General features: G+C 43.2%; 1 protein-coding gene across 2 annotated transcripts in view; it reads left to right on the top strand.

Moving 5' to 3' along the window:
• LOC139227704 (lamin-B3-like) overlaps window positions 1-27,070 on the top strand; it is a 76,728-nt gene extending 49,658 nt beyond the window's left edge. Inside the window, exons 8-11 of one of the 2 annotated variants that reach the window (XM_070858672.1) lie at window positions 1,560-1,667; window positions 5,757-5,870; window positions 7,611-7,715; window positions 26,419-27,070. In XM_070858672.1, coding sequence (XP_070714773.1) covers window positions 1,560-1,667; window positions 5,757-5,870; window positions 7,611-7,715; window positions 26,419-26,445 — 354 coding nt within the window. In that variant the 3' untranslated portion in view covers window positions 26,446-27,070. Of the gene's footprint in view, window positions 1-1,559; window positions 1,668-5,756; window positions 5,871-7,610; window positions 7,716-25,587 lie in introns of both variants that reach the window. The other variant, XM_070858671.1, reaches the window with a different exon arrangement.
• The last annotated feature ends 361 nt before the right edge of the window (window positions 27,071-27,431 follow it).

Below are 27,431 nucleotides of genomic sequence, written 5' to 3'. Positions count from 1 at the left end.
TGACCCTTCACCCCAGTTCTGTTGCTTGTGTACAAGGAAGTCTGTCTGCCTGATTGGTTTAAATGTCATGGGCCCCTAGAAATGCACACAGCGATTGGTGCACTCGGACCAGTGTAAACATTGCAATCGGCTAACGATGCAAGCTCCCATACACACAGACTCTAACTTATTTACCTTTTGACCTTCACTTCTTGGTCTGCTTCCCTGCTGTCAGTTGACATTTTCTACTGGCTTTCTGCAAGTCATCATCATAGGCGGTCCCTCGAAACGAGGATGACTTGCTTCCACGCCAATAAAGGATGAGTTCACAGGTGTTTCAATGAATAACCCGAACTACATCTTGAAGGGTGGAAGATGCCTGTGCATGGATTTTTTTTTAATGTATGATGGCCGTTGCACCCCAGCCACCTCACGGACTTGACAGCGCTAGGTCTTGGTCCAGTGGCAAGGATTACCTAAGATGACTGGAGACCAGCTCTGCTGCACGGGCCTAGTGCGCACACATATCTCACATATCATAGGCTGGCCCGTGCTGCCCCTGGACCCCCTGGACCCGAACTCGCGCCTCTCCTGGGCCCCGATCACGTCCCTCTACAGTCTCTCGCCGCTCCTTTGCCCCGATCTCGCCGCTCCTGCTGTGTCTGCCCACGCTCCAATCACCGACCTGGATCTTGATGACGTCACTCTTCGCTGCCGTCGCCCTCCTGCACCAGATCGTGCTGCTCCCTGAAGTAGTACGCCTCCACGCTGCCCATGGCCGCCACTCGCTGCTCCTTTTATGGCCCCGACCTGCCGCTGGTGTTCTCACGCAGGTCGGGGCCTCCATGCTGCTCCTGGGCCACCGCACCTCTGCTCCTTTTATGCCCCTGATCCATGCAAGTAGCATGCTCGCTGCTACTCATTTTACCACCTTGTGGCACTATCTCTGCTACCACTTTCGGTGTTGCCCCATCTGACACCAGCGTGTCTTCTTTGTCCACTATTAGCCTAAACGTTCATTGCAAAGTGCACCGTGAGGAAACTTCAGTCTCGTTTAATGGTGCTGGGCCTGGAGGTCTCATAAAACCCGATTCCTGGTTACAACAACAGGCTGCCCCTTCATTGGTCCAAATGCACCAATCGGGTTGTGGTCCTTTTCTTTTATCCCCCGGGGGCCAGGAAATTGAAACCAGTTAGGCAGACGGGCTTTGCGCACAAGGAACAGAACTGGGATTCGGGTGGAAGGAGCTTGCAGGCTAGATTTGGCCACTGGGCTGAGCCTAGGACGCTGCTGTCCAATAGAATACACAGAAGCATACTCCAAACTTTTTTCCCCCGAGTGTTGTCATTGCAGCTTATTGTGATGTAATGTTTGAATATTTTGGGGTGTGAGCTATATTGACTTTTATCCCTGCCATGGTTACGTTTGTAATATATTTTCTAAAAAACTAGACCAAGTCACTTTTTAATGAATTTTTTTTTGAAAATAGTCTGAAAAATCAGTATTGGATATAAATTGTTACTTTTTAATACTTTACAAAGCATTTGTAAGTACAATCTTTATTAATATATTTTTGTAGGATCAACCATTAAATGGATGGATTATTAAAAGAGAATTTGATGATTTGCCAACAATTACTTACAAGTTTCCTGCATCTTTTACTCTTAAAGCTGGGCAAGTAGTGACAGTAAGTATTCACTTCATCATCATCATTATAGGCAGTCCCTTGAAATTGAGGAAGACTTGCTTCCACTCTAAAAGTGAGTTCTCAGGTGGATGAACAGTCCAATATGGGAATTACAGTCCCTGTCACAGGTGGGATAGTGGTTGAAGGAAAGGGTGGGTGGGACTGGTTTGCTGCACGCTCCTTCCGCTGTCTGCGCTTGATTTCTGCATGCTCTCGGCGACGAGACTCGAGGTGCTCAGCGCCCCCCCCCCCCCCCCCCCCGATGCTCTTCCTCTACTTTGGACAGTATCGGGCCAGGGATTCCCAGGTGCCGGTGGGGATGTTGCACTTTATCAAGGAGGCTTTGAGAGTGTCCTTGAAGCGTTTCCTCTGCCTACCTGGGTCTCACTTGCCATGTAGGAGTTCCAAGTAGAGCGCTTGCTTTGGGAGTCTCGTGTCGGGCATGCAGACGATTTGGCCGTCCAACGGAGCTGGTCGAGTGTGGTCAGTGCTTCGGTGCTGAGCTAGAGCTGTAGTAAATAGAGCTGTGTGTAAAATAGCAACACGCAAGCAACCCACACAACCTTCTCCTACTACAAAATCTGTTCTTCACTATTTTAGACGCAACAATAAAATTACACTGAAGTTTACATTTCAATAAACCCAATTTCCCCTCTTTAGTTGCATAGTGCGAATTAAACTCCTCAACGGTAAATCATTCTTTAGAATTACACTATGTACTTTCTGGAAACTTATAAGCAATCACTTGTGTTTGACATTGAAAGGGAAATTCTACATGGAAACTCCATGTTCAGAGAATGCTGTGAGTAATGTAGGTATCAGAATAACTCATTAATTTGTTTGAGTTTCTAACCATCATCAGAATTTAAAGGTGAATTAATCCTGTAATCACTTCCATGTATTTATTTCTTTGCTTTTTTCAACAAATGTCTGTCGAGAAAAAAGTGATCCTCGGGCATGGAAAAGTTCGTAGTGCGTGAAACACACTAATTCCTTGTTATTGAATGGGCATTTGATCAAAAACACTTGGGTGTGGGGTGGGGGTGGGGGGTGTGGGGGGGGTGGGGGGGTGGGGTGTGGGGGGTGGGTGGGGTGGGGGAGGGGGGTGTGGGGGGGGTGGGGGGATGGGGGGGGTGGGGGGATGGAGGGTGGGTGGGGGGGTGGCCCCTACCTGCGAGAGACCATCAGCGGCAGGTCGGGTGAGCGGCGGCCTGGGAGCAGCGTGGAGGCATGCCAATACCGGGTATAGCGCGAGCTGGTGCAGGAGGGCAACGGCAGCGAAGAGTGACGTCAGCAAGGTCCAGGTCGGTGATTGGAGCGTGGGCAGATGCAGCAGGAGCGGTGAGGTCGGGGCGAAGGAGATGTGAGAGACTGTGGAGGGATGTGATCGGGGCCCAGACGAAGTGTGAGTTCGGGGCCAGGGGCCCAGGGGCAGCATGGGCCAGCCCACACTTCGATATGTGTGCGCACTAGGTCCGTGCAGCAGAGCAGGTCTCCAGTTGTCTTGGTTAACCCTTGCCACCACACGTTAAAAAAATCCACACACAAGCATCCCACCCTTAAGGATGTAGTTCGGGTCCTTCATTGAAACACCTGTGAACTCATCCTTTTTTTGGCGTGGAAGCAAGTCATCCTCGTTTCGAGGGACTGCCTATGTTGATAGTTCTCATAGATTTTGGACAGCACATCTCCCAATGATCCCAGTGCCTATCTCCTACTTGGTACCTGTTGGATTGCCATCTTATTCCGTGATTGGTCGTTAGACTCCCTTCAAGGACAGTGTGTTGTTCATTACGTAGGTTGCCCAAAATTGAGCACAGTACTCCAAATACATAAATCACCTGGATTTGGAAAGCGAGAGGAGAATAGCCACATTTGCAGAGAACGTTATGCTAGGAGGTACAGTGAACCGTAAAGAAAACATTTTTTTTTAATTCGTTCACGGGATGCGGGTGTCACTGACAAGGCCAGCATTTATTGCCCATCCCTAATTGCCCTTGAAAACCGAGTGACTTGCTCGGCCATTTCAGAGGGCAGTTCAGAGTCAACCACATTGCTGTGGGTCTGGAGTCACATATAGGCCAGACCAGGTAAGGACGGCAGATTTCCTTCCCTAAAGGGTATTCGTGAACCAGATAAGTTTTTATGGCAATCTGGTAGTTTAATGGTCAACATTACTGATACTAGCTTTTGTTTTATAAAAAAAAAATCCAGATTTATTTAATTGAATTTAAATTCTCCATCTCCCACGGTGCGATTTGAACTTACAAAATAAGATTCATAGTCGATGCCTATTGTTCTATATGACTAGCAGTATTTTGTTTTATCATCTGCAAGTTTTTCATTCCTTTTGTTTGTTTTATACCCTTTTTCATTTTGATTGTAATCCCATGTCATTCTTATCCTCAAATATACTTCCTCGTACTGCATCTACCATTGTGTGGAGCCACTACACCAGTCCCTGAGAGGCATCACTTTTTACTTTCTGCTAATCCAGGAGTGCCCCTATTATACTCTCCACCTCATTCCTTCTGACCGACTTTCTGTCCATGCCACATGATTGATTGTTACACCATAAGCCTTAATTTCAGCTATTAATCTCTTGTATGGAACCTTATCAATCACCATCTGAAAATCTTTGCATATGCTAACCATTGATGTTACTCTATGATCTCCATAAACACTCTTGAGTTAGTTAGACATAAGCTACCTTTCACTAAATCATGCCTGCTCTCCCTGAGGAGCTTGTACTTTTCCAAGTGCTCACTTTACAGCTCAGGAATATTGGATTCTACCAATTCTCCTGCTGAGCTCGCGGGTGTGCAGATACTGGGGGCTGCACTTTCCCCTCTCTTGATATTGTAATGTTTGTTGCTTTCCAATCTAAGTGTGAGTCAGAAACAAGAGAGGGAGAGACAGATTACAAAATGCTGAGGTACAGAGGGATCTGGGGGTCCTTGTGCATGAAACACAAAAAGTTTGTATGCAGGTACTGCAAGTAATCAGGAAGGCAAATGGAATGTTGGCCTTTATTTCAAGGGGGATGGAGTATAAAAGCAGGGAAGTCCTGCTACAACTGTACAGGGCGTTGGTGAGACCACACCTAGAGTACTGCATACAGTTTTGGTCTCCGTATTTAAGGAAGGACATACCTTGCATTGGAGGCTGTTCAGAGGTTGATTCCTGAGATGAAGGGGTTGTCTTATGAGGAAAGGTTGAGAAGTTGGGCATAGACTCATTGGAGTTTAGAAGACTTAGAGATGATCTTATTGAAATGTATAAGATTCTGAGGGGGCTTGACAGGGTAGATGCTGAGAGGATGTTTCCACTGATGGGGAAACTAGGGGGCATAGTTTCAGAATAAGGGGTCACCCATTTAAAACGTAAATGAGGAGGAATTTCTTCTCTCAGAGGGTCATGAATCTTTGGAATTCTCTGCCCCAGAGAGCTGTGGAGGCTGGGTCATGGAATATATTTAAGGTGGAGATGGACAGATTTTTGAACGATAAGGGAGTCAAGGGTTATGGGGAGCGGGCCCGAGGGATCATATGGCCTACTCCTGCTCCTAATTCTTAAGTTCTTATGTAGACTATATTGTGACAGCCAAAGGGAAAGGGATAGGGAGGAGAAAGGGAACAAGTGTCACAGAATGAATTTGATAAGAGCAGAAAAAAACCAGATAATTTCAGGAAATTTTACTATGACTGACCAACGAGTTTAACATAATTGTTTATTTCAGTTTCCATCAGTGCTTTGTGGTTGCTTTGATCTGGAGAACCTATCTGAATGTATTATTCTAGTGTATATTTAAGTTAACCTACTATTAAGCCATTTAACATAAGTAAATACATTTGAACTTATGCAAGAAAATACCTAAAAGTGCGGTGAGTACACTGACTGCCTATACTTGCCTTGTTGTGAAGTTCTTGAATGTTGGGGGGAGGGGGCAGAAGGAAAGCAATTGATTTTGCTACATTTAATTTTACATTTGACAGAATTATGCATTCAAACAGTGATGTAACTTTTTTTAGTGTGATAAATCGAGAAGTAACATTATTTAATTTTGCTATTCCTCTTTTCTTGTGTCAGATCTGGGCTGATAATGATGACTCAAAGTTATCACGTGAATTGGTGTGGAAGTACCAGAAATCCTGGGGAATAGCAGATGACGTGAGGGTGGCTCTCCTCGATGTTAATGGAAAGGTGTGTGCAAAAAGTGATATATAGATGCTGTGCAAGCAGGGTGTGTGTGCAAAATATATATAAAAAAAAATATATATATATAGAGGCACTGTATCTGAATAGTAACTCGATCTCAAATAGTAAAAGTTGTTAGCCCATTGAATGTCCACTTTACTAATCTCTGGATTTAACATGGCACAAAGCTCATTTCTTATCCATTCTGATTTGCCATTGCAACCAGCAGAATGTTTAGTGACGTTTTGGGGAAAAATGTTTGACAGTATGCTGATGATAAAGCCATGACAAAATGTAGAGACCATCAAATAGGAGACGTGTAGTGCATGAATGCTTTGCTGAACTTGTGCCAATGCAGGTTCTTGGAGCGTTGAGTCAAATAAACATCTAAAAAAAAGTATACTCGTACCTTATATTTTTCTAGTGTTTAGTTAGCTGGCGAGATTGTGCAAAAAAATCTCTGCAACTTTTTTTTAAAGAGATTGGAAAATTATCAACTTTAGATTTGTACAGAGGAATAACTGAGCAAAACCTACATTTTTTTTTACCTGAATTTTGTTATTTCTATTTTCAAGACATTCCTATGTAAATTCCCCAATACCAACGATTGTTGTTTTAATTTAATGTAAGGCCTGGAAGCTTAATGGATCTGATTTAATGCAATGTGCAAAACAGTGATGTTTCTCCTGAAATGGAAATATTTCCATTATGTCTCCTGTTGAGGTTGCAGTGTCAGCTCGTGACTTTCATTTGGATTTCTCCAATATTTCCTGCTTCAGTCAGCGTACCATTTTCCTGCTTCTCCTAAATGTTTTAATGCAACAACAACATTTATTTATATAGCGCCTTTTACATAGTAAAATGTCCCAAGGCACTTCACAGCAATGTTATAAGACAAAACAGATAAATTTGACACCGAGCCACATAAGAAGAAATTGACTAAAAGCTTGGTCAAAGAGGTAGGTTTTAAGGAGCGTCTTTAAGGAGGAAAGAGAGGCAGAGAGGTTTAGGGAGGGAGATTCAGAGCTTGGGGCTTTGGCAACAGAAGGCACGGCCACTGATGGTTAAGCGATTATAATCAGGGATGCTCAAGAGGGCAGAATTAGAGGAGTGCAAACATCTCGACATTTGAGGAGTGCAACAACATCAGCTTGCATTTATATAGCACCTTTAACTAATGAAACATCCCAAGGTGTTTCACAAACAAAATTTGACATGAGATATTGGGGCAGACGACCAAAAGCTTGGTCAAAGAGGTAGGTTTTAATAATTCATTTCAGATAAATGTGTAAATTGTAGAGTAACTGAAGCCTGTTTAGTTTACTATTGTACTATTTTAAAAGTCTTTGAAAATTCTTTGTAAAGTTTGCAAATTCCGAATATAAAAAGCAAATGTTTGCAAATGATGCCCTTAAAATGTAATCCTTTCACATCATTTGATGTCTTGGGAAAAAAATTGTAGCATGGTAATAAATTGCTCAAGGCCAAAGCTAAATTAAAATCCCAAATTAAATGTATTAGAAATCTGGTGTGACGGGAATCATTGTAGGACTGGAATCCATTTATAGGCTGAGGTAAGCCTCAAGCTCCTTTGATATAAAACAGACAAGAATTCCTTTCGTATACTATAACACGATATTATAATCCTGTATAATAGCATCTTGAGGGACCACTTCAGTCTTTTCATGGTTCTGACCTTTTGACTGAAAAATCTTATTTCAACTAACGCTAATGCTGATTTCACAGGAGGTGGCTTCACGGACTATTGTAAAAATACCAGGAAGAAAATCTGGAGAAGAGGACAATGAAGATGTCCGTGAGCACAGAAGTTGGCCGGAGAGTAGACCAATGGTAGGAATGTGCAGGGCTTTTTCAGAAGAATGCTGCTTATCCTCAGCTGTGCAAAATGCAACTCTCAAAGGTTCTGGTGATCTTGCATTTGTAATAGAAAACAAATTTGGTAATACCCTGTACTACCAAGTTAGAATATGTAGGTTAATGGAGCAGATCTGTTGGTACATATTTTAATATATATTGCAGTGGTGTACAAGATCATAAATAAGACAAAAGGAGTAAGTTTGGAATAGTAGTTCTAATTAGACAATAATATTGGGCCATAAATGGGACTGGCATCTTCATTTAGTCGTCTATGAATAAAATTGGCTTTCAGGTAGGGTTCTTAAGACAAACATTGTAGGCACCGCACTTTAGGAAGGATGTCAAGGTCTTCAAGAGGGTGCAGAGGAGCTTTACCAGATTGGTACCGGGGATGAGGGAATTCAGTTACTTGGAAAGACTAAGAAGCTGGTTTAGCTCTCCGTAGAGCAGAGAAAGATAAGGGGAGATTTAATAGAGGCGTTCAAAATCACAAAGGGTTTTGATAGAGTAAATAAAAGGAAACTGTTTCCAATGGTAGCTGGGTTGGTAACCAGAGGACACCGATTTAGGGTAATTGGCAAAAGAGCCAGAGATGCGATGAGATGAGAATTTTTTTATTCAGAGAGTTGTTATGATCTGGAATGCACTGCCTGAAAAGGGGCTGGAAGCAGACCCAATAATAATTTTCAAAATGGAATTGGATAAATACTTGAAGGAAAAAAAATTGCAGGGCTATGGGGGGAAAAAAATAGGGGAGTGGAACTGAGCTCTTCCATAATGCTGGCACAGGCTCGATGGCCACCTTCTATGCTGCAAGTTTCTGAGCAAACTCTGGAGTTATTTAAAAAATCAGCTGGATGCTGTGCTACTGCCTTCCTTCTGAATGTTTGGGATAGCTTGGGCCAAATAGTTTTCCTCGTCCCTTGTGTTAATTTGGCCTATTTATCACAAGAGCGTTCCCTGAATTTTCTTTTCTTGTTCTTGGTACTTAGTTCTGGAGACAAATGGGCCGAATTTGGTCAATGTCTCCGCCCGCCCAAGTGCCGCCGATGGCTGCCGAGGTAGCGGACGGCACTTTCGGCAGGGTTATCATCGCCGAGGTCCCTCAAAGGTCGGTGGGCGGCAAATCCCACGACGTACCCGCCAATCTGGGCAGCAGCGGGCAGTAGGTCTCGTTCTCGTCGGCAGAGGCGCTTGCCGCCCAAATGCCGCCAAGGATGGAGTCGGGCCCACGGAGGGTCGAAGAGATGAAGATTAAAATCATCAACAAAAAAAAAAACATCTGACGACCTTTACAGGTACTTACCCCATCCAGGTAAGTACCTGTAAAGAAATCATTTTAAAACATTCCACTTACCTTTTTTTTAACAGGATCTTGACACTCACCAGGACTGAGCAGCCCCTACGCAGCGGCCCACCGCCGTCCTGCCGTCGACTCCAGCCGACTCCCGGCCACACCAATCCGACATCTCGGCGGGCGGGAGTCTACTTACCCTGACGTCGGCGGGAGCATCCCGGCGGCTCTTCCCTCCCGCCGGCTGCCGACCACGTCGCAAGCGGCACTGGGCGGTCCGAGCACAGGAATGTCGGTGGCAGTGCGCGGCAGTCGGCGGTAACTTCATCAAAATCGGCCCCAAAGAGTTGGAATTTACCTTGCTCCACAATTATGTTATTTCCAGTTATGGCTTTGGATAGCATTCAAAAACCAGGCTATGGAGTCAAAGTCCCCGAAGAGCATTAATGCAGCTGCTATCAACGTGGTTTAAATGAATGTTGAGAAATCCAATTTAATTAATGATTATGAAATCATAATTTTCTGGCATCAGCTCAAGCTGAACTTTTCATTTGGTGGTGTTCTCCTGCCTGGACCTTGCCCGACGAACCATTCTTTGTGCGAATGCCAGCAGTGGAGTTTATTTGCTCATGGGAAACCTTACAATTGAGCCCAATTCTCTCCTCACCTGACATGCAGCTGTGTGCACTGGGCAGCAGGGATTGCTGGAGACTGATTGGGAGCACGACCTCTAGCTCAACTCCACCCCCAGGGGCACTGCAACCAATTCCACTTGCCCCTACTGCCAACCCAGTTCAGACAAGCACACTCTGCAACACCAGGGATTGAATCTTCTGGTGTTTGTGGCTCAGCTAGTTGCATGAACTCACAATATTTAAGCTGCCTTTGAGATTACAAATAGGCTGCATTGGAACAATTCCACTGATGGTTTTGGATCATAATAGTTGCACTGGTGAATGTTGCGTTGAATTTAAATTGAGATTCATAAAACCTAGAATCATAGAATGGTTACAGCACAAAGGACAAGACCATTTCAGCTAGTCCCATTCCCCCGCCCTTTCTCCGTAGCCCTGCAATTTTTTTTTCCTTCAGGTACTTATCTAGTTCCCACTTGAAAGCCAGGATTGAGTCTGCCTCCACCACCCTTTCAGGCAGTGCATTCCAGATCCTAACCACGCGCTGCATAAAAAAGTTTTTCCTCATGTTGCCTTTGGATCTTTTGCAAACCATCTTCAGTCTGTGTCCTCTGGTTCTCGACCCTTCTGCCAATGAGAACAGTATCTCTCTATCTGCTCTGTCTAGACCCCTTATGATTTTGAACGCCTCTATCAAATCTCTCAACTTTCTCTGCTCTAAGGAGAACAACCCCAGCTTCTCCAGTCTATCCACATGACTGAAGTCCCTCATCCCTGGAATCATTCTCGTAAATCTTTTCTGCACTCTCTCTAAGGCCTTCTCATCCTTCCTAAAGTGCGGTGCCCAGAATTGGACACAATACACCAACCTTAAAATATTTTTTGTAAAAACAATTGATCTGGGACGGGGGAGAAAAAGGGGGAAAAGTCTGCTGCACTCCCTGGTGTGCTTGTTGTTATTCGTCCTTGACTTAGAAGTAACTCTCTCACCTTGTAGTCAGAAGGTAAGTGAATTGTAAATCAAGCCAGCTGTGATTAAATGAGGAAGCTGAACTGAGGTATGCAAACATTCTAAATTATTTCTGGCAATACTGCCGAAGCCGCAATTACTGCTGGAAATATCGAGTGGTACAGAGGAGACATGGTTACATAATGAGTAAAGATAACTAATAACAAATGGCTGATTCGTGTTGTATGATGTCCTGTTCACCAGTTGTATAAACATCCTATTCAACAGATCCTGCCATGTTCTGTGTTTAGACCATGATTTAGGTGAGGGAGTTTATTGAGAAATCAGACTTCATTTTGTTATAGTTTATATAAATAACACGGTTCATTTCTTCTCCCTTCTGAAGAATAAAGTGATGTTTCTGACTCTTTCCATTCTAATTCTGATGATCTTGGCAAAGAGCCATCCACCATTCACTCCCCACATGTTTACTGGGATCTGGACTCTAGCAAGTCCCAATTATATCTTCCAAATTATCTATTATTGAGGACCTCCAGTCTCTGCAGGGAAAATAAGTTGATGTTTCTTGTGAATGATGACAAGCTGGCACATGGAGTGAAATAGTGATTGTTAGCATCATAAGAACATAAGAATTAGGAACAGGAGTAGACCATCTAGCCCCTCGAGCCTGCTCCACCATTCAACAAGATCATGGCTGATCTGGCCGTGGACTCAGCTCCACTTACCCGCCCGCTCCCCGTAACCCTTAATTCCCTTCTTGGTTAAAAATCTATCTATCTGTGACTTGAATACATTCAATGAGCTAGCCTCAACTGTTTCCTTGTGCAGAGCATTCCACAGATTCACAACCCTCTGGGAGAAGAAATTTCTTCTCAACTCGGTTTTAAATTGGCTCCCCCGTATTTTGAGGCTGTGCCCCCTAGTTCTAGTCTCCCCGACCAGTGGAAACAACCTCTCTGCCTCTATCTTGTCTATCCCTTTCATGATTTTAAATGTTTCTATACAATCACCCCTCATCCTTCTGAACTCCAATGAGTAAAGACCCAGTCTACTCAATCTATCATCATAAGGTAACCCCCTCATCTCTGGAATCAGCCTAGTGAATCGTCTCTGTACCCCCTCCAAAGCTAGTATATCCTTCCTTAAGTAAGGTGACCAAAACTGCACACAGTACTCCAGGTGCGGCCTCACCAATACTCTATACAGTTGCAGCAGGACCTCCCTGCTTTTGTACTCCATCCCTCTCGCAATGAAGGCCAACATTCCATTCCTGATTACCTGCTGCACCTGCAAACTAACTTTTTAGGATTCATGCACAACGACCCCCAGGTCCCTCTGCATCGCAGCATGTTGTAATTTGTCCCCATTCAAATAATATTCCCTTTTACTGTTTTTTTTCCTAAGGTGGATGACCTCACACTTTCCGACATTGTATTCCATCTGCCAAACCTTTGCCCATTCGCTTAACCTATGTAAATCAAAATGGCTAGCAGCTTTTGTTAATATGGTACATGTAATGCTGGAAAAGGTGAGACCGTAGTTTTGCTGTATTTGACACGGGAATACATACATTTTTTAAAGGGGAAAATAGTGTAATGTATAATCACATGGTTTGGTATGAGCATACTCAATTCACTCTGAACTAAAAACACATTGGTTCCGGTCCTGCCTAGGTGCAGACCGTCCGGTTTGTACTGGTCCCACCTCATGTTGAAATAGAGGTTCACTGCAGTGCTGTTGGTCTTAACTCATTCTTTCCAGGACCTCAAACTCATATTCCTTACTTTCCTTCTTTCTTCTGAGTCAGAAGGTTGTGGGTTCAAGTCTCACTCCAGGAACTTGAGCATATAAATCTAGGCTGACACTCCAATTCAGTGCTGAGGGAGTGCTGCACTGTCAGAGGTGCCGTTTTCATAGGTGAGACATTGGGCTGAATTTTCTCCAGTTAGCTGCGCTGTTTATTTGGCGTGAATTAAAATATCAAAGTTTCTGCGCCAGCATAACGCAGTTAGTTACGATATTTTTAGGTTAGTATTTTTTTGCTTCATACCTGATGTAACCTGATGTCTGCGCCAGTTTTTCACATTTAAGCAAGTTTGGCCAGCTTACATTTTTCCTAGGATGGCGTATGTGACCACTTCCAAAAAACCTTCTGGGCACCTAAGAAAAACCAGCAGACATTAAATAATCGGTGTAGAAAGACGCCATTGTTTTTAGGCGAAGTTTTGCAGGGAGTCAAGAAGGCAAAGAATATGCATTGTGAATCTTCATTTTTTTCAAAGTCAAAAGGGAGAAAATGGAAGTCTAATGCAATTCTTCAATTTTTGATTTTTTTCAAAGTACCATGTCACCACCGCCGTCTCTTCACTGAGCTCGAGTGTCAGCCAGCAGAATCGCTCCCTCGCCCGGACATGGGCTCGGGGCTCAGCTTCAAAAGAAGCCCGGGGGGCTGGGTGGGGTGGGGTGGGAGCTGAACTGAAGGGCTGAGAACCCTTAGGCTATATAGCAGCTTCAAAAGAAGCCCAGAGAGGAGCGGGTGGACGCACATTGCAACACGTAGCATAATAGAGAGGACCATTGGCATCTTGAAGCAATGTTTCCGATGCCTGGACCATTCCAGAGGTTGTTTGCAATACTCCCCTGAGATTGCTGGCCAGTTCACTGTTGTCTGCTGCACGCTGCACATTACATCAAACTTTAAAGTATTCATTTAAGGTCACTTCCAAACTTCAAATCCCTTCTAAACTTTTAAACTTGTAAATTTATATCACTTACAAAAAACTTTTAATTTGAGAACAGTTACAACAGTAACAACAATAATAACAACAGCAGCAAGGCAAGGCTGCACCATCTCTCCTCCACCTTATTCTAAGACTGCCCGCTGCGCTTGGTCTTGGTGACTACACCCCTGCCCGCAGGCAGTGGCGCAGCATTTCTTGGGTTGGTACCAAGCTTATTCTTTTGAGCATCTCTGGTAATGCGCACTTCTTGATGGGGGGTGTGAACAGGTGGTAATATGGAAGGCTCAGCTTGGGCCTCTTCAGAGGCTGGTTTGGAGATTGGAGTGGGAGTGGCAGTTGATTCCGTCAATGGCCGCGGGGTCTGAGCATGTTCCCTTATTGCAGCAGCAACCTCCGACATTCCCTCCCTCATGTGCCCTGACAGTGTCTCAACTACCTGCAACATTCCCTCCCTCATGTGCACCAACAGTGTGTCAACTACCTGTGACATTCCCTCCATCATGTGCATGGACAGTGTTCCCATTTCTCATGAGACTGTTGTTACTTCTCCTGACAGTCCTGATACCTCATCACCCGCCCCACTGATGGTGTCTGGGAGTGATCGCGTAAGGTCCGTTCTTTCCGCACTCATTGCCATCATCTGAACCACATCTGTTACATCCTGCACCCCAAGAGAGCGCTGTCAAGCTATCCTTCCCCACCTCACCCTAGGTGTGGCTCGCTGCATCCCTCTGGGACCCACTGCCTCGGACAGTGGGGCCCTGGGTGTGCCTCGCTGCACCCCACTGGAACCCGCAGCTGAGGACTGTGTGAAACCATGGAACATCCCAACACTCGCACCACTCAGGAAAGGGGCTGGCACTTCCATGGACCGCACCAGCACCTCCTCCAGAGTGAGTACAACGGTAGGGGCTTCATCCTCTCCCTTCCCCTCCTCCTGCCCCTCACCCTCACCCCTATGCTCTTGGTCTGTAAGGTGCGATTGGAAAATGTTCTCCTCTTCAGGCTCGTCCGCGTCTGAATAATCTTCTGCATCGTCTTCAGCCTCATCAGAATTGGCCCCGAGTTCTGCAAAATACAGCAGAACAGACAAATGGTTAGCAGCAGAGGAGGGGGCAGGGTGGGTGGCATGAGTAGGCTCATACAGGGCAGGCAGCAGGCTCATTTGAAGGACCACGATGAATGATAGCACATTGCATCAACCGAAGCGTAGCTGACGGAGACATCCCCAGGAACCGAAGCATGGCTAGCCCGCGCAGTACTTAACATTTATCAAAGCCAGACTGTGGAATTTACAGGACTTACCCTCTCCGTTGAGTGTGGGCTCAGCTTGTGCAGTGGTGGTTGCTTTTCTCCAGGCACGACCCATCAAATCAGCGACCCTGTCTTCCAAGGGTGTCAGTGGCTGCAGATTTGCTGGGCCTCCTCCTGTTCGAGTTCTATCCCTTTTGTTGTGTGCCACCTTCCTCTGCAAAGATGAAAATATAACTTTTTAAAGAGAGTGTCTTTCTGCTAGGTGGGACATATACAGCTGGTCACATTTACAAATGCAATTCCAGTGAATACACTAATGACTTGACCAAGGTCCTGCCACTTCTTATTGCACTGGCCTCCAGACCTCTGGGTGGTCACCATTGCACAGTAATCTTCTGCAAGTTGGTTCCAGCGTTTCTTCATTTCTTTGGGTGAAACTTTTATTTAACCTCTGCTGTATCCAGCTCCTGCCATCTGGCCTCAGTCACAGTAACTAGTGCCTCCACTTCCTCTTGTGAGAAATTCGTGGTCCTTGAGCCACGTTGCATATTGCAGCTCCGATTTTTATTCCACTGAGAATTAAAGTTCGCACACAGTTCTCACACGCAACTGGCTCTTTAAAAAGTGACCAAATGTAGATTGGGTAGTGTACTGGGCATGAACACCCATAGCAGTCGCCATTCTTTTCCACACATGCGCAGAAGGGTGGGCATCGTTTTTTCGACGCAGACATTAGGCTCCACTCCCCCCGAAGCTGAAGGACAGGCTGCGCGGCACCAATTGAAAAAATTAGATCAGGGAACCTGTCAAGAAATTTTTTGGAGTAATCGGGACCAAAAGAAACGGGCGTAACTCTTGAATTATGCCAAAAAATGGTATTGGGGAAAATTGAGCCCATTAAATTGAGGTCCCATCTGCTCTCTCAGGTGGGCTGAAAAGATCCCATGGCACTATTTTGAAAAAGTGCAGGGGAATTATCCCTGGTGTCCTGGCCAATATTTATCCTTCAATCAACGTAACAAAAGCAGATTATCTGGTCATTATCACATGCTGTGTGTGGGAGCTTGCTGTGTGAAAATTGACTGCCGCGTTTCCCACATCACAACAGTGACTACACTCCGAAACTACTTCATTGGCTGTAAAGCACCTTGAGACGTCCGGTGGTCATGAAAGGTGCTATATAAATGCAAGTTTTCCATAGCCAGTTACAGTCTAAGCTTGTTTCCACTGCCTTGGCTCAGTGTTTGCACCCTTGCCCCTCAGTCAGAGGTTGTGGGTTGAGAGGTGCTGTCTTTCAGATGAGACATTAAACTGAGGTCCTATCCACTGGCTTAGTGACTGTAAAAGATCCCTTGGCACTATGTGAAAAATAGTTGGGGGGTTTTCCTGGTTTTCGAGGCCAACAATCCTCCCTCACCAAACATCACTAAAACAGTTACCTGGCCATCTCTCATTGCTGTTTGTGAAAGCTAGCTGTGCACAAATTGGCTAGCACAGTTGCCTGCATTGCAACATTTTAAAAGTATTTAGTTGAATATGAAGCACTTTGGCACATCATGAAGAGGTGAAAGGCACCAGATAATTCCTAGTTAAAACTGTCTTTTCCCTTTTGTTCCTGCATTATGGACATTGTTTTATCAATTAGGGATCTTCATTTAAAAAACGGATCTTCCACTGGTAGGTTGAAAACAACTAACTCAATTTTATAGTTAGAGCAATGGGAACACTAGATTATGCTTTAATCATTTTGTGTTTACAATTGCATTGAGGTGGGAAGGAATAAAATCAGGTGTTTCTAGATTTGTTATGGTCATGTTAGTTATCATTTGACCAATCATCCATTCTAATAAAAGGAACACATTTCTTTTTGCTCTTGAGTCACTGTCTGGAGCCCACCTATTCATTTATTGCCACTCCAGCTGTTTGAACATGCCCTTCGCACCCACTGTCATTCTATCAAACAAAATATTTGACAGTTCCACTTTCTCTATCCAAATTACTATCACTTTGTTTAATGCTGAGCTGCATAAAAGTAGATAACATTTGTTGATTCAGTCCCGAGATACACAGTGGAGGTTTAAAGTCTTTAACCTGGAATTTACAGTGGGTAATAAAAGTCATGTGCCCGATTAGTTTAGTGCAGCAATTATCACTTTACAACTGCAACCAATGTAGAATTCAAAAATGTTAACTCGAAAGAATTGTTTTTTGTACACAATCGATACAGATTAAAACAAAGCAAAAGAAATTTGAAACTTCAGGAATTAGGACTTTAGGACTTTGGAATCCTACACTTACCCCTACCCTAAGCCCTAAGCCCTAAGCCCTGCTAGTGTCCAGCTCCTGGCATCTGGTCTCAATTACAGTAACTAGTGCCTCCACTGCCTCTTGTGAGAAAATCTTGGTCCTTGAGCTACGTTGCATATTGCAGCTCCGATTTTTTTTCCACTGAGACTTAAAGTTCTCACATAGTTCTCACACTCAACTGGCTCTTTAAAAATGGCCAAATGCAGAACGGGTGGTGTACTGGGCATGAGCACCCATAGCAGTCGTCATTTTTTTCCACACATGCGCAGAAGGGTAGTCGTCGTTTTTTCGACGCAGACATTAGGCTCCACTCCCCCACCGAAGCTAAAGGACAGGCTGCACGGCGCCAATTGATAAATTAGAACAGGGAAACTTTCAAGTTATTTTTTGGAGTAGCCGGGGCCAAAAGAAACGGGCGTAACTCTTGAATTATGCCAAAAAACGGTATTGGGGAAAATTGAGCCCATTAAACTGAGGTCCCGTCTGCTCTCTCAGGTGGACTTAAAAGATCCCATGGCACTATTTTGAAAAAGTGCAGGGAAATTATCCCCGCTGTCCTGGCCAATATTTATCCTTCAATCAACGTAACAAAAGCAGATTATCTGGTCGTTATCACATGCTGTGTGTGGGAGCTTGCTGTGTGAAAATTGGCTGCCGCGTTTCCCACATCACAACAGTGACTACACTCCGAAACTATTTCATTGGCTGCAAAGCGCCTCGAGACGTCTGGTGGTCGTGAAAGGTGCTATATAAATGCAAGTTTTCCATAGCCAGTTACAGTCTAAGCTTGTTTCCACTGCCTTGGCTCAGTGTTTGCACCCTTGCCCCTCAGTCAGAGGTTGTGGGTTGAGAGGTGCTGTCTTTCAGATGAGACATTAAACTGAGGTCCTATCCACTGGCTTAGTGACTGTAAAAGATCCCTTGGCACTATGTGAAAAATAGTTGGGGGGTTTTCCTGGTTTTCGAGGCCAACAATCCTCCCTCACCAAACATCACTAAAACAGTTACCTGGCCATCTCTCATTGCTGTTTGTGAAAGCTAGCTGTGCACAAATTGGCTAGCACAGTTGCCTGCATTGCAACATTTTAAAAGTATTTAGTTGAATATGAAGCACTTTGGCACATCATGAAGAGGTGAAAGGCACCAGATAATTCCTAGTTAAAACTGTCTTTTCCCTTTTGTTCCTGCATTATGGACATTGTTTTATCAATTAGGGATCTTCATTTAAAAAACGGATCTTCCACTGGTAGGTTGAAAACAACTAACTCAATTTTATAGTTAGAGCAATGGGAACACTAGATTATGCTTTAATCATTTTGTGTTTACAATTGCATTGAGGTGGGAAGGAATAAAATCAGGTGTTTCTAGATTTGTTATGGTCATGTTAGTTATCATTTGACCAATCATCCATTCTAATAAAAGGAACACATTTCTTTTTGCTCTTGAGTCACTGTCTGGAGCCCACCTATTCATTTATTGCCACTCCAGCTGTTTGAACATGCCCTTCGCACCCACTGTCATTCTATCAAACAAAATATTTGACAGTTCCACTTTCTCTATCCAAATTACTATCACTTTGTTTAATGCTGAGCTGCATAAAAGTAGATAACATTTGTTGATTCAGTCCCGAGATACACAGTGGAGGTTTAAAGTCTTTAACCTGGAATTTACAGTGGGTAATAAAAGTCATGTGCCCGATTAGTTTAGTGCAGCAATTATCACTTTACAACTGCAACCAATGTAGAATTCAAAAATATTAACTCGAAATAACTTTTTTTTTGTACACAATCGATACAGATTAAAACAAAGCAAAAGAAATTTGAAACTGATGCAACGTCGGGAATTGGGACTTTAGGACCCTAACCCTAACCATACGTGGTCATCCTGAAGTTGCGGTTTGTCATTCACTGGTCGGAAACTGAGACCGCCCACCATAGCCGGTAATCGGGGAGATCAGTGAAACTGACAAACTTGGGCTTTTCCGCAGTATTATCACTGTTAAATACCCCATTAAAAGTTAGGCCTTGTTGGATTAGGTGTAATTGGGGTTTTAACAGCATGTTGACTACTAAACAAACATTATGACCCTGAAATTTTAATTTTGTGGATTGTCAAATTTCCCCATTATGATGAAAATTACAACTTTTGGGAAACTTTTAATAAATATATATATTTTTTTCAGAAGTCAAAATAAAAGGAAGTTCTTCATTTCTTGGTTCCTTGTCTGTCAGAATTCTGCATTGTGATTGGCTGCTTAGACAGCTTGTTGAGGTCACTGCAGCTCGCGCTATGGATTTCTCACTAAACTTCACTGTTCTCAACTGCACATCAGTAAGGCCCAGCTTCTCGCCACAGAGATGATGAGATCTTTGTGGGCAGCTTTCTTAGGGCCAGCGGCGAGCGCCTTTGCTTTGTCACTGGCCGCAAATTACGGGCCTATATTTTGAATATAAGATGTTTGTCAGCTTTTGTTTTGAGTTCACGCTTGGAACACAGTCCAGAGTAGTATATTCTATATCTTTGCGTTGATTTGCCACTTTCTGTTTCATCTGATAGTGGGTCTGTTAATCAGCTCACTTCAATTCTCCTCTCTTGTTTACATCACTCTACCTTCTGCCCTCTGCTCTTAGTACTCAGTTTAAGGTTATAGCTTTTAAGGAACTATTTAGTTTTCTCTTCCTTAATTAATTTTTTTGTGAACTTTATGTTGAACTACCTTCAGGCATTCAAGAACCGTAAATGTTTTACCCAATTAAGGTCCAAAATAATTACACTGATTTCCAAACTTTGCATAGAAAAATTGAGGCTCAGATTTGATATCAATTCTATTTGCATCTGTACTTAAAGAAAGTATGCCATTTTATCTTTTTTACTTTTATTAAATACCTACCGATATGGAGGAGTGCAGATATCTCGGAGGGTTGTGGGGCTGGAGGAGTTTACAGAGATAGGGAGGGATGAGTGCAAGATTAGGATCACAGGTCACACTCGGATACCTAAAAGGTCTTGGGACTTATAAGGTGTTTTATTAAGGGAACGGTACTTCAAATATAGTCAACCACAACACACAATCAGGATAGACAAAGTAGACATATGACCGTGACAAGTAGCTGGTACTAGTCCCGATCAGACAGGCAGCTGGTGACACGAACAGTTCTTCTCTGCACCGTCTGTCCTGAAAAGCACTTCAGATATTTATTTTATTGTCTTTTTAGGGGTGAGCCTGAGATAAAGTGATGGATAGGACCATTTAACCTATTATATAGAAACATAGAAACATAGAAAAATAGGTGCAGGAGTAGGCCATTCGGCCCTTCTAGCCTGCATCACCATTCAATGAGTTCATGGCTGAACATGCAACTTAAGTACCCCCTTCCTGCTTTCTCGCCATACCCCTTGATCCCCCTAGTAGTAAGGACTTCATCTAACTCCCTTTTGAATATATTTAGTGAATTGGCCTCAACTACTTTCTGTGGTAGAGAATTCCACAGGTTCACCACTCTCTGGGTGAAGAAGTTTCTCCTCATCTCGGTCCTAAATGGCTTACCCCTTATCCTTAGACTGTGACACCTGGTTCTATACTTTCCCAACATTGGGAACATTCTTCCTGCATCTAACCTGTCTAAACCCGTCAGAATTTTAAACGTTTCTATGAGGTCCCCTCTCATTCTTCTGAACTCCAGTGAATACAAGCCCAGTTGATCCAGTCTTTCTTGATAGGTCAGTCCCACCATCCCGGGAATCAGTCTGGTGAACCTTCGCTGCATCCCCTCAATAGCAAGAATGTCCTTCCTCAAGTTAGGAGACCAAAACTGTACACAATACTCCAGGTGTGGCCTCACCAAGGCCCTGTACAACTGTAGCAACACATCCCTGCCCCTGTACTCAAATCTCCTCGCTATGAAGGCCAACATGCCATTTGCTTTCTTAACCGCCTGCTGTACCTGCATGCCAACCTTCAATGACTGATGTACCATGACACCCAGGTCTCGTTGCACCTCCCCTTTTCCTAATCTGTCACCATTCAGATAATAGTCTGTCTCTCTGTTTTTACCACCAAAGTGGATAACCTCACATTTATCCACATTATACTTCATCTGCCATGCATTTGCCCACTCACCTAACCTATCCAAGTAATTCTGCAACCTCATAGCATCCTCCTTCGAGCTCTTTGTCTCAACTCTTAGCTGAAACACACTTCTCCACATGTCTTTCCTGTTTATACTTTCTGCAGGCCCATCCTCCCAAAGTCGGAGTCCGACACGCCATTTTTGGCCTTCAGATGTTTAGAGCTGCCCATTATGATATTTATGTTCACGTTGTTCAAGTAGCTTTAGCTATTGTACCATGGCATGAAACTTCAATTCTAACCCCAGTCTGAGGAGACTTTTTGGTCTCGTTATTTTTTCCAATTCACAATTTCCTACATGCAGAGTAACTTGGATAGGTTAGGTGACAGGCCAGAATGAGCCACCTTGATTGCTCTTGCACATTTATTGCAACAAATCTTGGGAATGGTATAAGTCAGAAGGTGGTTCTAGAATTACACAATCTTACAGCACAGAAGGAGGCCATTCGGCCTGTCGTACCTATGTCGGCTCTTTGAAAGAGCTATCTGCCTAGTCCCGCTCCCCCGCTCTTTCTCCACAGCCCTGCAAAGTACCTATCCTCTTGAGGCTGGCGTATGGATTGGGCAAGGAAGGAGGGGAGAAATCTGCATGGCAAGGGAAGTTGGGCTGATCCAATTTGAACCTGTTTGGAGAGCTGATCCAGCTAGATTATCTTGAAGACTGTTGTGTTCCTAATGTGGCAGGGTAGATGAAAAAATATTGTTCAGTTTTCTGAATTAGCACGATAGTTCCGCACAAGTAGCTGAGGGTGTACGCCGAGTTCAATACTTATATATATATATATATATATATATATATATATATATATTTTTTTTTATATACGCACCTAGGCAACATACAATTTTTGTTAAGTGATTTTAGTGAAATATTGAATAGCTTGTGTTTTTGAGTTTGTATGGCTACCCTGTGAATAGTAATGTCACTAGTTATTTTAACAGCGTGTATGATAATTGCAAGCATTAGATTTATTTTGATATAACTTGGCTTCATGTTAGTCATTAAACTTTCATAACAATGCCTCTCTGTGAAATATCGAGCATTAATCTGGATTTGGCGAGATAAAAGCCCACAATAAATTAACTTGTGGTCATTAGTCTTTGGAAGGGATCAGATATGGGCTGTAATCAGTCGATGATGGTGAAATCTCCTCACTGCTTTTTTGTCGTGGTGATTTTTATGCTCTCTGATTTAAAATCGGAAAGATTCCGCATTGTATCACAATAACAACAACAACTTGTACTTATATAGTGCCTTTAACGTACTGAAACGTCCTGAGGCATTTCACAGGAGTATTATGAGATAAAAAATTTGACACCGAGTGACAAAAGTAGAAATTAGCACAGGTGACCAAAAGCTTGGTCAAAGAGGTAGGTTTTAAGGAGCGTCATGAAGGAGGAAAGAGAGCTAGAGAGGCGGACAGGTTTAGGCAGGGTGCTGCAGAGCTTGGGGCCTAGGCAATAGACAGCGTAGCCACCAAATCAGGCATGCTCAAAAGGAGCGCAGACACCTCAGGGGTTGGGGGGCGGGGGGGCGGGGAGGTTGTGGGGCTGGAGGAGGTTACCGATCAGGAGGGGCAAGGCCATGGAACGCAGGAGTAGGCCATTCGGTCCCTGGAGCCGGCGCCGCCATTTAATAAGATCATGGCTGATCTGATCTTTTTCTCGGCTCCTGCCCACTCCACATAACACTTGACTCCCTTATCTTTCAAAAATCTGTCTATCTCCACCTTAAATATATTCAATGGCCCAGCCTCCACAGCTCTCTGGGGCCGAGAATTCCACAGATTTATGACTCTCTGAGTGAAGAAATTCCTCCTCATTTCCGTTTTAAATGGGCACCGCCTTATTCTGAAACTATGCCCCTTAGTTCTAGATTCCCCCACGAAGGGAAACATCCTCTCTGCATCTACTGTGTTGAGCCCACTCAGTATCTTATGTTTCAATAAGATCCCCTCTCATTCTTCTAAACTCCAATGTGTATCGGCCCAACCTACTCAACCTTTCATCCTAAGTCAACCCCCTCATCTCAGGAATCAACTTAGTGAACCTTCTCTGAACAGGCTCCAATGCAAGTATATCCTTCCTTAGATAAGGAGACCAAAACTGTACACAATACTCTAGGTGTGGCCTCACCAATACCCTGTACAGTTGTAGCAGGACTTCTCTGCTTTTATACTCTATCCCCCTTGCAATAAAGGCCAACATTCCATTTGTCTTCCTGATTACTTGCTGTACCTGCATGCTAACTTTTTGTGTTTCATGCACAAGGACCCCCAGGTCCCTCTGCACTGCAGCATTTTGTAATTTCTCTTCATTTAAATAATTTGTTTTTTATTTTTCCTGCCAAAGTGGATAACCTCTCTCTTTCCCACATTATACTCCATCTGCCAAAGGTTTGCCCAATCACTTAGCTTGTCTAAAGCTCTTTGCAGATTCTTTGTGTCCTCCTTGCAACTTGCTTTCCCACCCTCTTTGTATCATCAGCCAACTTGGCTACATTACACTCGGTCCCTTTATCCAAGTCATTAATATAGATTGTAAATAGTTGCGGCCCCAGCACCAATCCCTGTGGCACCCCACTAGTTACCATTTGACAACCGTAAAATGGAGGGATTTGAAAATAAGGATAGGAATTTTGAAATTGAGGCTTTGCTTAACCGGAAGCCAATTTGGGTCAGCAAGCACAGGGGTGGTATGTGAGCGGAACTTGGTACGAGTTAGGACACGGGCAGCCGAGTTTTGGATTATCTCTAATTTAGGTAGGGTAGAATATGGGAGGCTAGCCAGGGGTGTGTTGGAATAGTCAAGAAGTTGGATCACGAATAAACATTGCATTTTTAACAAAGGACTTGTAAAAGTACCAGAATTTTTCAAATGGTAAAATACTTTTTATATATATTTAACAAATTCAAAATGAAGTTCTAAAGTAAAATACTGCAGATGCTGAAATCTGAAATAAAAACAGAAAATGCTGGAAATCTCAGTTGGTCAGGCAGCATCTGTGGAGAGAAACAGAGTTAACGTTTCGGGTCTGTGACCGTTCAAGATGTCAAACGTTTCCAGTTCTGACGAAGGGTCACAGACCTGAAACGTTAACTCTGTTTCTCTCTCCACAGATGCTGCCTGACCTGCTGAGATTTCCAGCATTTTCTGTTTTCAAAATGAAGTTGTCTCGTTGTGTATATGGAGTTTACTTGGGTTTTCTTAGAAGACTTAGAGGTGATCTTATTGAAACATGTAAGATTCTGAAGGGGCTTGACACGGTAGATGCAGAGAGGATGTTTCCCTTCTTGGGGGAATCTAGAACTAAGGGGCATAGTTTCAGAATAAGGCGTCGCCCATTTAAAATGGAAATGAGGAGGAATTTCTTCACTCAGAGGGTCGTGAATCTTTGGAATTCTCTGCCCCAGAGAGCAGTGGAGGCTGGGTCATTGAATATATTTCAAGCAGTGATAGACAGATTTTTGAAAGATAATGGAGTCACGGGTTATGGGGAGCGGGCGGGGAAGTGGAGTTGAGGCCAGGATCATAGACACATAGAAATTAGGTGCAGGAGTAGGCCATTCGGCCCTTCAAGCCTGCACTGCCATTCAATATGATCATGGCTGATCATGCACTTCAGTACCCCCTTCCTGCTTTCTCTCCATACCCCTTGATCCCTTTAGCCATAAGGGCCACATCTAACTCCCTTTTGAATATATCTAATGAACTGGTCTCAACAACTTTCTGTGGTAGAGAATTCCACATGCTCACAACTCTCTGAGTGAAGAAGTTTCTCCTCATCTCGGTCCTAAATGGCTTACCTCTTATCCTTAGACTGTGACCCCTGGTTCTGGACTTCCCCAACATCGGGAACATCAGATCAGATCAGTCATGATCTTATTAAATGGCGGACCAGGCTCAAGGAGCCAAATGGCCTATTCCTGCTCCTATTTCTTATGTTCTTATGTTCTTGTATTTCTGCTAATAGGGACAGCAGTGATACTTAAAAAAAAATATTCTTAAAACATTGGGGGTGGGCAGAGGGCTGAGTCTGAGAAAGTATTTGTATTTGGTATTTCTATTCATGGATAAGATTCCATGGGGTTGAATATTCTTCTGATGTTAAAGTGATTTCATCCTGTTTATTTGCTCGTACTTGTTTTCTGATCTCACCTGTGTGTTTCCTGCACACCTTTTATCATATTTTTAGCTTTATCACCTTGGGTGTAAGTACAGAGTTATAAGAAGGTTTGCAGGCTTTCCAGCAGGGGAGGTCATCAAAAGCTGAACATTTTGCTGATTTTCTCCTCCACCCACCCCTCACTAACCCAAAGGTACTGAGAATAATTGAGCCCTTAATTCCAACCCTGCCGCGATCACCTAACTCTATGCCGCCCAGAAATTGAACTTGCTGTTCCATGGTCTATATCCTCAGTTGCATGCTGTCAGCACCAACCAAACTATTAGAGGAGTTCTTAACCTTTATTTAGTCCAATGCATACATTGAGTGAATACTGTCTATTTGGTTTCCAGTATCATGCTGAGAATGAAGACCCACGCTGTACTATAATGTAACAGCTAAAGCCAGATGGTCAAGGCTGAATCCGTCAGCAGAGGAATTTCTGATCCGTGCTTTTTTTAATGATCACTGATTGTAACATTGTTCTTGGAACATAGAAGAGTGTCTGTTTTGGAAGGAATAAGTTTGATTTTTAAAAATGAGTCACTGCTTAATGGGAACACCTCATTAAATGAAGTAAACTGATCATCAAATGGCTTCAGCTAATCAAGCCCTACACTGTTAAATTATTCAATGTTAACTTTCACTGCAGCATTCTGTAAGTGCAATAACTTATATTAATTTAGTTGCTTACTATGTAAAAAGGAATGTTATCTAAAAATCTACCTAAACAATTAAATTATACTTCCAGTTTCTGAGAACTCTACTCGTTTATTGCAAAGGATACCAGCACTGTACTTTGGATACCTTGATTTGAAACTTACAGTATATTGTTTTTTTGTTTAGCGTATAATGTAATCCAACATTGAATCAATCACAGTGCTGGCTTGGAACGAAGCCAACACTAGCAACTCCAATCTAAATTGTTTCTGCTTAATATAAACCACCAATCTTTCCATTTCAGATACTGAGCAAATGAATCTGTCCAAGGATATGTTCCCTCAGAATGATGATCTCATTAATGGGGTCCCACTAAGTAGTGTCTCGTTGTACATTTTTTGTCAAAATACTGCCGCGTTGTAAAGTTCAGAAGTATTTTTTAAACTTCGGCTTATGATACATTTAGACATCTGTGCAAATGAAAGTGATACACAAGTGTAATAAAATGTTAATTGTTCCAACAGAGGCGTGATAGACTCCGGAGAAATTAACGTGAAGACTAACATTTAACTGAAGTGGCCTTTAAATGTATTTCATCTCAATCATTTTTTTTTCATTTGCATCTCTTTTTTGATGAGTGTTCGCCCCTCCTTACCCCTACACTCAGCTGCCGTCTTCAGAAATTGCTTTGGAACATTCTTTTATTAAATACCTGATAAAATTCTGATGAGTTTTATCAAGCTGCGATAATAACCAATGGAGTCTTGATTATTAATAATTTTTAAAAGCACAATGCTGCTTGGGAGTTCTCCAGAAATCAGATAGTTCAATTTCACCCAGCTCTGAAATTTATTTGCTTGACCGCTTGTATGTTGAATACTACATATTAAAATTTCAGCTTTACTCTTTTTCACACGTTCCTTTCTTCCTTGCCCCTTGCCTTCCCTCCCCCGTCTTCCGAGAAAAAAAATACTAAAAACGATGGCCTTTTACTGCTGCTTATAGATTGTCAGTGATTTAAGATCAGAATGTCTTATTTCTGTGTTCTTTGTTTGCAGGGATAATTTGTTATGTAAATCAGGATTTTACAATTGATTCAGCAAATGATTATTTATGAACAAATGTTAACTTGAAATTTATAATTCACCAATATATAAATAAATATATTTGCAATTATATTGTGCTATTTTGTTTGACTCGTGTTTTCCGTTTCTTTTCACATGTAGCTCAAACTCGGTGAAATTTTTGTAAGCATGTTGGTTGAGCTATGTCATTGAACATCACCACAACAACCTATTTATATATCCAAGCATACACATGGGGTGCAGCGTCCAATCATCAGTGGCCGAGATCACCAGAGTTGGAGGGTTTTTGACACCTTCAGTCGATGCTAGTCGGAGAGAACAGCTTTTTTTGTTTTCCTCATGCAAGGTCTTGACAAAACCAATTTCAACACCAAACCGATCCTTAAGATTGCAATCCAAGCTCTAACTAATCTAGAGATTCAAAACCACAACTTTGCCTTAAGAACATAAGG

This window comes from Pristiophorus japonicus, chromosome 17 (genome assembly GCF_044704955.1).
Source record: "Pristiophorus japonicus isolate sPriJap1 chromosome 17, sPriJap1.hap1, whole genome shotgun sequence".
NCBI lineage: Eukaryota > Metazoa > Chordata > Chondrichthyes > Pristiophoridae > Pristiophorus > Pristiophorus japonicus.
This window is presented reverse-complemented; position numbering and strand designations above follow the sequence as displayed.